The following is a 12,192-nucleotide window of genomic DNA, read 5'->3' on the forward strand; positions in this document are numbered from 1 at the left end:
CTCTGTTTTAGGTGCTTGCTGAGTTCTCTGCTCAATGTCTAGCCATGGTGTGGCTAGACTGTATGTCTGGGATCCTAGCTCCATGTGGGAGCATTGTATGAGGGACAGAAGTTGCTCTGAGACTTCACAAGGGGAGCCCCTCCAGTATTGGTCCCTGTTCAGAAATCAGGCATTTGGGAGCAGAGTTAAGAACAATGTGGGGCTGGGCAGGTATCTCAGTGGGTAGCATGCTTGTCTAGCCTACATAAAGCCCTGGGTTTCATTCCTAGTACCATATAAAACTAGATGTACACACCTTTAATATGAACACTTGGAGCTGGAGGCAGGAGGACAGGAGTTCGAGACCACCCTGGAACATAGGGCAATGTGCTTTTGGGTTTGAGTTGAAATTACCTCCTGAGAGTAGACAGGAGCCCTCAGCATTCCATGCTAACAGCTTGAGGTGTGTCGGGGTGAATTCTTTATCGGAGTTCGGGGTCTGATAAGGCCAGGTGAGGAATGCAGCGCACAGCTGAGGATAGCTGCCCCGGATTCTCTGTCTCTGAGCTCTCCCTCGTTCACATTAAACAGAGTTTGAATTTTGTGCTGTTTCCTTTTCCAAACCAGGACCACGCCACCATGCCTGAAGTCAAAGAGCTTTCAGAAGCCTTGCCAGAGACGCCAATGGACCCCATCACCGGAGTCGGGGTGGTGGCTTCCCGGAACCGAGCCCCGACGGGCTATGATGTGGTAAGACACAATGTCAGCTTGTCGGTTCTGCCCTGTGTGGAAGATGTGCTTGTCTCTCAGAACTGGAATGACCAAAAGAGGAAGGTCACAGCCAGAGGAGGTGGCCAGGAGTCAGAGGGCCTTCTGAGGTCATGGAGTGCGAGGATGATTTCCTGGCTTTGGCCATAACTGGCTTTTGGTCATTTTTCACCTTTTAATTAAATCCACTGATTTCCAAAGTCACCTCTAGTTTTGATGGTTCATGGAAAGGATTTAGGAAAGATCGTGGGGGTTGTCTTGTATTGTGTCAGGAGTGTGAGTGTTCTGAGTGTGTTGTCTTGTCCATAGCCAGAACCTTACAGTGATTAGCTTCTGTGCAGGCGGGAGCCCTGAGTCATGGCTCCCCAGTGTCGGGTCCAGTAATCGGGTAACTCCTGGTCATGGGGCTGTCCTGTGCCTCAGTCTGTGTGCAGCACCCCTGACCTCTACTTAGTTGAAGTGAAGAACACCCCAGATGTTTCTAGATGTTCCCCGGGGAAGGGTGGGTGGGCAAAATCAGTCCCTTTGAGAACCTCTCTGGTCAGTCTGCATCAGGTCCTTGCTGCAGAAAGAGGAGCCCATTAAAAACAGTAACAAAAACCCCAACAAAGCAAAAACTCTCCTTCCCAAGTGAGTGTCGAGAAGCTCGGGAAGAGCTTTTTGACAAAAATATGCGTCTGGCCGGCCCCTGTCTTCAAAGCCCAGTTGGAATGTCTAACTTTCCATAAAATAGAATCATTAGGTATGGCTTTGTGCCATGAAACTCTTGGGAAGCTAATAAAAATGCTCCTGATTTGAGAAGCCGAAGTGTGCTTTGATAGATTGGGTGTGAGATGGCACATCGTGCATCACACAGGCCTGGGAGCTCCTGGCCTGCTTGTGGGCCGCCCAGGGTCCCCTTGCACGGTTTGCAGGAGGCTCAAGCCCCGGGCCTGGGTCTCACATCTTCCTGTTCGTCTCTGTCCATCAGTATCTGTAGCGTTCTGGCTGCACCTTTGGGGTCACTCGGACCACTTGGCTAGTGGGCGGCAGATGGCCTTTGATGGTTTGGCTTTCTGAAAGTCTCTGGAAACCTGACAGGGGCACAATCCATCCCTATCATTTTCTTCCGACATCTAGCTTAGGGCAGGAGAACGTGGTGTCAAATGAGTGAAATTAATAAGCACATTTCACCATCATGCCGCACCATGCATTTTAGTGGAAGGTGAGCAGGGCAAGAGGCCTGAGCTAGCTCGCCTGTAATTACCCAGCCTGCACATGGCCCTAGGCTCCTCTAAGAGCTTTCTGGGAGAGGGGTGGGAGTCCTCTCTTCCTCTGGCCTCTAGCCTCTTCTGAGATAAACATCTCATTCCCAAGAGCCCTGAGTTCAAGGGGAAAGGTGGAGAAGGCAGGATGAGAGGAGCCGCTTCCCTCTCTGTTCATCTGGAGCTCCATATTAAGTCAGCAGAAGTGCAGGGATGTTTGGGGAGGCTCCAAGAACTGACCAGAGGCTGAGGAAGCCTGTGGCAGCTGGAGGCTAGACCACTCCCGCTGGGTGTACAGTCTGTCTAGGATTAACCCCTCCCTCCCTCACACCGTGAGATACTCTGACCAGCTTCCTGCCATTACTCACCAGAGGTGCTGCAGGCCCCGAGCTGCAGCTTGCCATGACAGGCTTTCCAGGTACTGCTGTTGCTTGAAGCTAAAAATGCCGAAAGTTCATTTATAAAAATGTAATTGAATGACTTCCCTTCTCTGGATGGACTAGGGGGCTGGAGGTCATTTGCTAACGGTCTCAGTTCATTGTCCCCATTCTGCAGTCTTCTGTGAACAGCCTCCCGTTTCTGTCCTTGAGTGACAGGCTGATGGGACCTGCTCTCAGATTGGACTGGGTCTCAGGAAAGTGTAGGAAAGGCTCAGAAGCAAGACTCGGGGCTGGAGTGAGAGAGAGGTGGAGTGAGAGAGGTGGGTGTGGATGTCTCTGAGGAACAGAGTGGGGGAGTGGGGGCTGGACCTGGAATAAAGGCGGGCAGGTGCCAAGCTGGCCTCGACACAAATCGGGAGGATCCCAGGGTAAGAGAGGGAGCATGTGGGCAGGGCCTGGCTGGTGGGGTCCCCATTGCTTGGCTCTTACACCTTCCTGCTCCTGTGTGCTGAGAAGCCAGCCTTGGGGGGTGGCCTCCATGGGCAGCATGTGACTTGCCCACCCCCCGCTTCCTTCTCCCCGCTTCCCATCTCCCTTCCTTTCCATAGTGTTGAAGCTAATTAGGCGACAAAACATTTCTTCAAAACTGCTGGTCTTGCATAATTTATAGATGCCCAACATGTCCCAGGCCCTGTCTTCGGAATCACTGGAGCTGCCAATGTCTGAAGCATCAGATGTAGGTGCTGTGTGTACACTGAGACAAATCGACTCTCCTCTGGGCAGTGGGTTGGGTTTAGGGAGCAAAAGGACCCACAGGCTCAAAATTGGAAACCTACAAATGAAGGGTCAGTTGTCACCAAAGCAGGAAGAAAAAAGAAAGAAAGAGAAACACAAAACACAAAACCATCTGTTCAGCGCTGAAGCAGGGTCAAGAAAGCTTGTGTGTTTTCATAATGCTCAAGGAATCAAAACCCTCAGGAGGAGGGGTGCGAGCTCTTGCCTGAAGCATGTGGTAGACATTAAGAGTGAGCCACAGTTGTCCCTCCGTACTGACTGGAGCTGGCACTCAGGTCTCTAGAAAGGCCAGGTGTGGTAGGAGGCCCCTGACCCTCATGGCCAGAGGACAGTTGACCTCTGACCCACAGGTGCTCCACTTCCTGTGCCACACTGTAGCGGGCGAGCGATAAGGGACGTCTTACCCCTGTGGGCCCCTGTCCCCCTCAGCATGGCCCTGCCACAAGGGACTGCTCCTGAGCAAAGAAATGGGGACTTGGAGGTCCCCATACCCCACAGCCCCTCATCAGAGGCTGGTTTCTTTTCAGATCTGAGCTTGCTTTGATAAAGGTAACAGGTGTTCCTCTTTGTTGTTTTGATAGAAAATACTTTAAATCGGGCTGGAGAGATGGCTCAGAGGTTAAGAGCACCGACTGCTGTTCCAGAGGTCCTGAGTTCAATTCCCAGCAACCACATGGTGGCTCACAACCATCTGTAATGAGATCTGGCGCCCTCTTCTGTATGCATAATAAATAAATAAATCTTTAAAAAAAGAGAATACTTTAAACCAGATTCACTGAAAACATGGCAGGTGGTTTTGTGAGCAGCCCTTGGGCCCTGGTTTCCTGTGGCTTGAATCTGGCAAACTTCTGTGAACTGTCTGAGGACAGACCTGCACTTGGGAGAACACACTTGGCGCTTGGTGGAGTGAGTGTAGTGACCGGTTGTGCAAGAGGCCAGCAAGGCTGCCTCAGGAAGTCTGTCAGAAACTGTGGCTTCCTGTGGCAGCTGGGGAGGAGCCGTTTTCTCTTTTGGCCTCCCCTGCCCCCAGCCCTACACTTCCAGGGTTGACCAAAGGCTCACTCAGACAATGGGGGAGCAGTGGTTTGATACTTCCTTCTGCTCACAGAAGTGTCTGCTTCACTTTGCTAAGACTCATAAAAAATAAAGCCTCAATTATTAGGATTGACAGAGAAGTTAGTTTTTCTTTTTTGAATTTGAAATTTGCTTTGAGGTAATTCTGGATTTGTATGCACTTTAAGAACTAAAGCCACACTCTCAGCCTGTTGTCCAGGATCAAGTGGAGAGAGAGCACAGAGGTGCAGTGTTTGGAAACTCTAACACAGTTTCAGAACCAGGACTCCGAGTTTAATCAAGTGACGTGTGATCAGGGATTAGTAGATTGCTCTTGAAAAGATGGTTTCGGCTCATGGTTCCCAAGAGGAATAGGCATGTCCTGCTGCTGGCAGGGCCTGGTGGGGAAGTGCCAAGGTGGAGAGGGCCTGGAGAGCAAAGGCAGCATGGGTGAGCGTGCAGCTTCTGTGGGCAAGGCCTGCAGCCTGTCTAGTGTAATGGTTGTGGGCTCTGGGCCACAGGGGGAGTGTCTGGTTGGCAGGTAGCTGATGTCTGGGGTGGCGGGAGCCTGATGCATGGGATCTGTGCCGCCTAGTTTTTGTCACCTTGACATAAACCAGAGTCACCGGGGAAGAGGGACTCTCAATTGAGGAATTGCCTCCATATAGACTGGCCTGTAGGCACATCTGTGGGACATTTCCTCTTCCTTTTTTAAATGTTTATTATTTTTGGTCATGTGTATGTGGCTGAGACAGAATGAATTTATGTGCTGTCGGTGGAGGCCAGAGGGCATCCTGAGTTACAGCTGGTTGTGAGCTACCTGCATGTGGGTGCTGGGAAGTGAGCCTGGGTCCTTGACAAGATCATTGCAAGGTGCCCTTAACCACTGAGACTTCTTTCCGTCCTGGGGGGTGAGCATATTCATTCTCATTCTCTCTCTCTTTCTGTCTCTCTCTGTCAAAAATGTTTGTTTAGTTTATGTGTATGGGCATTTTGCCTGCATGCAGGTCTGTGCACCAGGAGACCAGAGGATGGTGTTGGATCCCTGGAGCTGGAGTTATAGATGTTGTGAATCACCATGTGGGTTCTGGGAATTGAATCCAGAGTATTCTAGAAGAGCAGCCCCCAGTGCTTTTAACCACTGAGTCACATCTGTCAAGCCCTCCGTGGGGCATTTTCTTGATTAATGATTGATGTGAGAGGGCTCAGCCCACTGTGGGAGGTGTGACCCCTAGGCAAGTGACCTTGCGGTCTATTAGAAAGCAGGCCGAGCTATCAATGGAGAGAAGCCAGTAAGCTGTGTTCCTCCTTGGTCTCTGCTTCAGCTCCTGCCTCCAGGTTCCTGCTTCTGGCTCCTGCCTTGGCTTCCCTAGTTGATGGACTATTGCCTAGAAGTGTAAGATGAAATTGATTAATAATAATTGTTGTGGGAGGGCCCAGCCCACTGTGGGCAGTATCACTCCCAGGCATGTGGTCCAAGGTTTTGTTTTTGTTTGTTTTTGTTTTTCGAGACAGGGTTTCTCTGTGTAGTTTTGGTGCCTGTCCTGGATCTTGCTCTGTAGATCAGGCTGGCCTCGAACTCACAGAGATCCGCCTGGCTCTGCCTCCCGAGGGCTGGAATTAAAGGTGTGTGCCAGCACTGCCTGGCCTCAAGGTTTTATAAGAAAGCAGGATGAGCAAGCCAGTAAGCAGCACCCCTCTGGGGTTTCTGCTCCAGGTTCCTGCCTTGAGCTCCTGTCCTAACTTCTCTCGGTGATGGACTATAATTTGTAAGAAATAAGGTAAACTCTTTCCTCCCGGGTTGCTTTTGGTCATGGTAGTTATCACAACAGAATCCTGACTAGGACGAGCGTTGTGTGAACTGATAATACAGATTGCAGTATGCCGTCTTTGGAGACCGGCTTTTGTTCATCCAGACGTCAGCCTCATTCTGCAGCGGTTCTTCCTGAGAGCAGTCTCATGTGTCAGTAGTTCCTTTCTGATAAGTGACCCAGGGTGTGGATGCACCATGCCAGTTATTCACCCACTGAAGGGTATGGCCGTCTGCCACGTTTGGAGCGACTGCAAGCACAGTGCTCATGCGTGGGCTCTTCTGTGGACCTCAGCTTTCACAGCTATGGCGTGAGAGCGTTTGCTCAGTGTGCAGTAGTTGTGTGTTTAGCTTTCAGAATACTAAATGGCTGGCCGGTGTGGCTTATGTTGTAGGAGCGATGCAGTTCCCTGTGTCTTTTCCCGCCCTCGTCGTAGGTATTTTTGCTGTTGCAGCCACTCCGACAGGTATGCAGCGGTCACTTTCTAGGTGTCAGGGTTTCCTAGTGACCTGTGCTGTGCCAAGCTCTTCACAGGCCCATTCCCCGTCTGTGGGTCTCCATGCAAGGCTCTCTGTGTCGTTTCTTACTTGACTTTCCAGAGTTCTTGGCTTAGTTCATTTTTACAGAAGATGTGAACTTGGGTTGAACTTCCCCCTTTCCCCCTTCGCAGACCAAACACACCATTTGTGGAAAAGGTGGTCTTTCCTTTTGAACCTGTGACAGAGGTGGTGGACATGGGTGTGGTTCTCTGTTCAGTCCTTGTGTCTGTCCTGTTGCTAGTACCACATAATGTTGTCAGTCATGTAAAGTTGTGTAACTAAGTCCCGAAGTCAGTAGAACGACCTCTCCTCCCCCCTTCACCCCCGCTTGTTTGAGACAGGGTTTTGCTATGTAGCTCTGACTGGCCTGGAACGCACTATGTAACCCCAACTGTTCTGTCTTGTGTCAGTTGTCCTGCTTTGCCTCCTAGGTACAGTTTTAATTTGTTTGTTGTTTTATTGGTGGTTGTCTTTTCAAGATTGTTTGTGTCTGTCCTATAACTTTTAGAATAGTATTGTCTATATCAACAAAAAATTCCCTTGTGAATTTGAAGGGCATTGATGTTAGATCTGTGTAGGACTTGGACATCTTTATCTTTTAGATTGAGCTTTCTAATTCCTCAACCATGGTACAGTATTTGGGTCTTTGATTTTTTTCATATTTCATACTTTTTAAATATATAAATATACCTATGTTTTGGTAGATCTAAGTGTGGGTACTTTTTAGAATTTTTTTTTTTTTAATTTATCGTGCATGTGGGAGTGAACCATAGTGCATGTGTGGAAGTCAGAGGTAATTTGCAGGACTATGCTCTGTCCTTCTGCTGTGTGGTCCCTGAGGTATGAAGTGAGGTCATCAGGCTTGGCAAGTGTCTTTACCAATTAAGCCATCATACCGGCCCCAGAGTATTCTGGTTTTTATTTTGAATGATTATAGATTGAGTTGTGCTTTAATTTTGGTATGTTAACTACTGTTACATAGGAATATCATTACTGCCTGTGGGTTTCTAACCAGCCTTTTGTTTCCTGGTCTTGCTTGATGCAGAAACAGGGTGGTGAGCTTAGCTAACCTCGTTCTGTTGATCATAGGGGAAAATACTCACTATCAAGTATGTTGACTACAGATCCTACTGTAGATATCTTTACCAAGTTAGGAAGTTTCTGTTCATGTTTTTTCTGAGAATATCATGATCCACAGAGGAATTCTTAGATACCTTTTCTGCATCAGTTGATATAACCATATGATTCTTTTTCTTTATCTTGTTAACATGGCAAATTACATTGAATATTGAATAGCGTGCACCCCTAAAATAAATCCCATTTGGTCATGATATATACTTGTATATTGGTGAATTCTCCTTGCTAATTTTTTGAAGAATTTCTGTGCCTTTGTTCATGAGGAATATCATTTGCTGTTTCCTTGATTTTATACTGTTTTTGTCTGGTTCACTAATTCTAGATTCATGGACTGATTAGAAATTGTCTCTCCTTATTCTACATTCTGAGGAGACTGTATAACTGGTGTTAATTACTCATTAAATGTAAGAGCCTCCTGAGTCTGGAGATTTAACTCTTTTAAGTTTGAAAATTTCAAATTCAGTTTCCTTAATAATCAGAGGGCTGTTCATATGTTCTTAGTGAACTGTGGCAGCTTGCTTTCTTCAAGGAATTGGTTTGTTCCATTTGCGTTATCAAGTGTGCGTAGAATGCTCGTAACATTCCCTCATTCTTTTGCCATCTACAGAGGTTGTAGTGACTTTTTTGTATTGATAATTTATGTCTTCTTTCTTAGCCTTCCTAGAAGTTAATCAGCTTTATTGATATTTTTTCCCCAAACAACTGTTTCATTGATGTTTTTATATTGATTTTTTTCTTTCAGTTTCATTGATTTCTGTTATTATTTTCTTCTGTTTGCTTTGGGCTTATTTTGTTCATTTTCTGTATTCCCAAAATGGAAGCTTAATGGGCTGATTTGAGACTTTTCCTTTTTATTTATTTTGTTAGCTCTTTTGAGAATTTCATTTTTTTTATTCTATCATTTCCTTCCCCAACTCCTCCAAGATCTGTTCTGCCTTCCCTTTGAGTCCCCATCCCCAATAAACCCATCAATCCCGTTTGTGCTGCCCAGTGGGTGTGTGGCCTTCCACTGGAGTGTGGTTGACTTACCAGAGGCTACAACACTCTTAGAAAACAGACCCTTTCTCTCCCAGTAGCCATCAGTTGCCAGTATCTCCTTGGTCAGAAGTAAAACACTGTGCACAGCTCCCCGCTCCAGGAGTGGATTTGGTGTGGCTTGTGCTTGCACAGGTCTTGTGCGTGCTGTCAAAACTGCATGAGTTCATCCATACAGCTGCCCTGCTGTGTCCTTTAGTCACCCACCCCCCTTCTGTGCTGATCCCCGAGCCTGGGAGGAGGGGTGTGTACAGATGACCCGTTTATGCCTGAGCAGCCCATGGTCTCCTGCTCTGTGCCTGGACTGGTTGTGGTCTCTGTGTTAATTGCCGTCTCCTGCAAGTAGAAGTCCCTCTAATGAGGTCTGAGAGATTCATAATCTTCTGTCAGATTTGTTTTGATAGATGGGCTCTCATTCTGTAGCTCAGGCTTGTCTGGAACTTGCAGTGATTCTCCTGTCTCAGCCTCCTAAATGCTGGAATTACAAGTGCAAGCCTCCATGCGCCACTTTTCCTCACTTCTGGTGGTTTGTGTCCGGATCTACCTCTCAACATTGCTTTTCTTGCTTCACAGGTTTCCATGTTTTATTTACACTTTTCAGTACATTTAAACTTTCATTTAGATGATGTATTTGATACGTAAAGTATTTAACACTTAGTTTCCAAATACTGAGAGGATTTCCTTATTGATTTCTAGTTTGACTCCATTGTGGTTGGAGAGAATGTCTCGTAGCCACCAAAGGATCTGAGTGGTCTGTGCTGCAGGGCCTGTGAAGCAGCAATGTTCCGCTGGTGGTGAAGTGCTCTCCGAAGGTTGAGTAGACGCTCTTGGTTGACAGTGTTCTTGTTTTGCTCTAGATCCTGTTCATTTTCTATGGGGGTCTGGCCAGTTTTTGAGAGAGCTGTGTTGGGAGCTATTACCATAATTATGGATTTATCTTTTGTTTTCTTTTCAGCTGTCAGTTTTTGCTTCACAGATGTATTTTGCAGGACCATCGAATGGTCTTCTTAGTGGATTGACTGATGACTTCATCCCTTTTGACCATTAATTTCATAGTTTTATGTGATATAGATATTCCTTTCAACTAAGTACTTACATACTTTTTTCACACTTTTATAACCACCCTCTGTATAGTCTTAGGGTTTCTATTGCTGCAGTAAAGCATCATGACCCTGAGCAACTTGAGGAGGAAAGGGTTTATTTTGCTTACATTTCCACATCACATTCATAGTTGAAGGCGGCCAGGGCAGGCACTTGAGGTAGGAACCCAGAAGCAGGAAGTGTTGCAGAGGCCATGGAGGAATGCTGCTTGCTGGCTTACTCCGTCTGGCTTAGCCTGCTCTCGTATGGCACTCAGGACCATCTGCTCTGGAATGGCACTGCCCACAGTGAGTTGGCCCCCCTCCATCAATCATCAGTCAAGAAAATGAACCGCAGGCTTGCCCATCGGTCAGTCTGGTGGAGACATTTTCTCAGTCGAAGTTCTCTTTTCTTAAATGGCTTTGGCTTGTGTCAAGGTGATGTAAGATTAGCCAGCACACGCATTATATGTGTAGTCAGGATGGCCTCACATGCCTGCCTCTACTTCCTGAGTGTTGGAATTAAAGGCGTGTGCCTCCATGTCTGCCTTTGAGACACACTTCTTAGGGGCAGATGTGTTTATATCACTTTTTAAAATGGACTCTGCCAATCTCTAGCTCTTTAATAGGTATACTTGGGCCATTTATACTTAATACAGATTTTGATATCTCAGTGCTTAACTAAACCATTTTATTTTTTGTTTTCCATTTAGTCTTTGTTTTTGTTTCTGTTTTCTTTTGAATTAGTTGGACATTTGTTGTGAGCCTATTTTGGCTTATTGAAGTTTTGAGTGGTTCTTTCTGTCGGGGATTCTAGCCTATCCGTCTACCAGCATCATTTTACCAGTTCTCAAGTGAAATTAGACCGTTCCCTCCTTCACCAGCCTTCATTAACAGCACAGCATCATCATCACATTTCCTGCACATGTGCTTCATGCTGTGCAACCCAGCATCATGTTCCTCACCATGGCGCGTGGGATTGAGGGCATTCACGAGGAGGAAATCCATATTTACTCATTTTCATTGACTTGTTTTCTTCTTTCTGAGACTATCTTGTTGTAGAATAATCTTTTTGTACACGTGAAGAAGTGTCACTTGGGTTGGTTTAATAAAAAGTTAAACAGCTAATAGCTAGGCAGGATTTTGGGGGCAGAAAGAATGCTGGGAAGAAGAAGGCAGAGTCACCAGCCAGATGTGGAGGAAGCAGGAAAGCAGGTTGAACAGTAATTAGATGAGTTAAATGAACCTTGGGGCAGCACATAAATTAATAGAAATGTGTTACTTTAAGTTATAAGAGCTAGCTAAAAACAAGCCTAAGCTATTGGCCAATCTTTCATAATTAGTAAGAAGTCACCATGTCATTCTTTGTGAGCTGGAGGCCCAGAAAGAAAAGTCTGCCTATACTACCTTTATTTCCTCCTTTTCCCTGGAGGAAACTTCACTGAAAGTAGAATGGCCCTTCTTTCTGGGCACCATGATTTCTAATGAGAAATGGCTGAAGACCTTCCAGAGTGAGAGCTTTGGGATCCTCATGTGCTTGTAAATAACCCTTCACCCATGGTCTGTAAGTAAGCCCAATAAACTCAGTAGCTCCCAGGGTGACCTTTGGTGGGACTGTGTTGTGGAGCTTTACACAGAGGAGTACATGTTGTTTACATCTCCCCAGGGAAGAAATTCTCACAATTAAAGTGTACTGTTGGTGAATCTGAGCACTGTTCTTTGCTCATCATCACCACCAAAGGCTTCCTCCCACCTCCCGGTGTTTATCCCACCCTCCCCATCCCCATCGGTAGGGAGGTGCTGCTCCACTTCTGCCTCAAGGACCATTTTCTAGACTATGTATATATTGGTCTGTTCTTGTTTTTTCTCTCAATGTTTTTGCTGGCTTCTTTCCTCCCTCCCTCCCTCCCTCCCTCTCTCCTTCTGTCCTTCCCTCCCTCCCTTCCTCCCTCCCCTCCTCCTTCTCTCCTCCCTGCCTCTGCCACCTTCCCCTTGCCCAGTGTAGTGTAGTTATTTGGTGATGCCCTCACATTGTGGAGACTGTTAGCAGTTTTGACTTGCCTAAGGAGTTGTCCTGCATTACATCTGTATGGAGCTGACCTGAGATAGTGTTTGGATTGTCTCCAATCTGGGCTATTCCGAGCAAAGCTGCTGTGAACATGTACAAACATGCATTCTTTTCCTTTGCTTAACACCCAGCACTGGAATGACTGTAGCATTTATGTTTAAATCAGTGACTTATTAGAGTTAATTTTTGTGTATGTTTGATGTGTGGGTCAAAGGTCACTTGTTAGCCCATTGTTTATTGTGTTGTAATCTTTGAAGATTACCCTTTCTTCAGTGAATTACCTCAACCCTATTATCTAAAATCA

The 12,192-nt window shown here is 46.6% G+C and overlaps 1 protein-coding gene across 1 annotated transcript in view; it reads left to right on the plus strand.

The window, feature by feature from the left end:
• Mvb12b (multivesicular body subunit 12B) overlaps positions 1–12,192 on the plus strand; it is a 163,492-nt gene that overhangs the window by 12,536 nt on the left and 138,764 nt on the right. The window contains exon 2 of the mRNA XM_052725728.1: positions 607–729. Within this exon, the coding sequence (XP_052581688.1) occupies positions 607–729 (123 nt within the window). The remainder of the gene's footprint in view (positions 1–606; positions 730–12,192) is intronic.

The sequence above is a fragment of the Peromyscus californicus genome, unplaced genomic scaffold, assembly GCF_007827085.1.
Source record: "Peromyscus californicus insignis strain IS unplaced genomic scaffold, ASM782708v3 Scaffold_7__1_contigs__length_154581171, whole genome shotgun sequence".
Taxonomy (NCBI): Eukaryota; Metazoa; Chordata; class Mammalia; order Rodentia; family Cricetidae; genus Peromyscus; species Peromyscus californicus.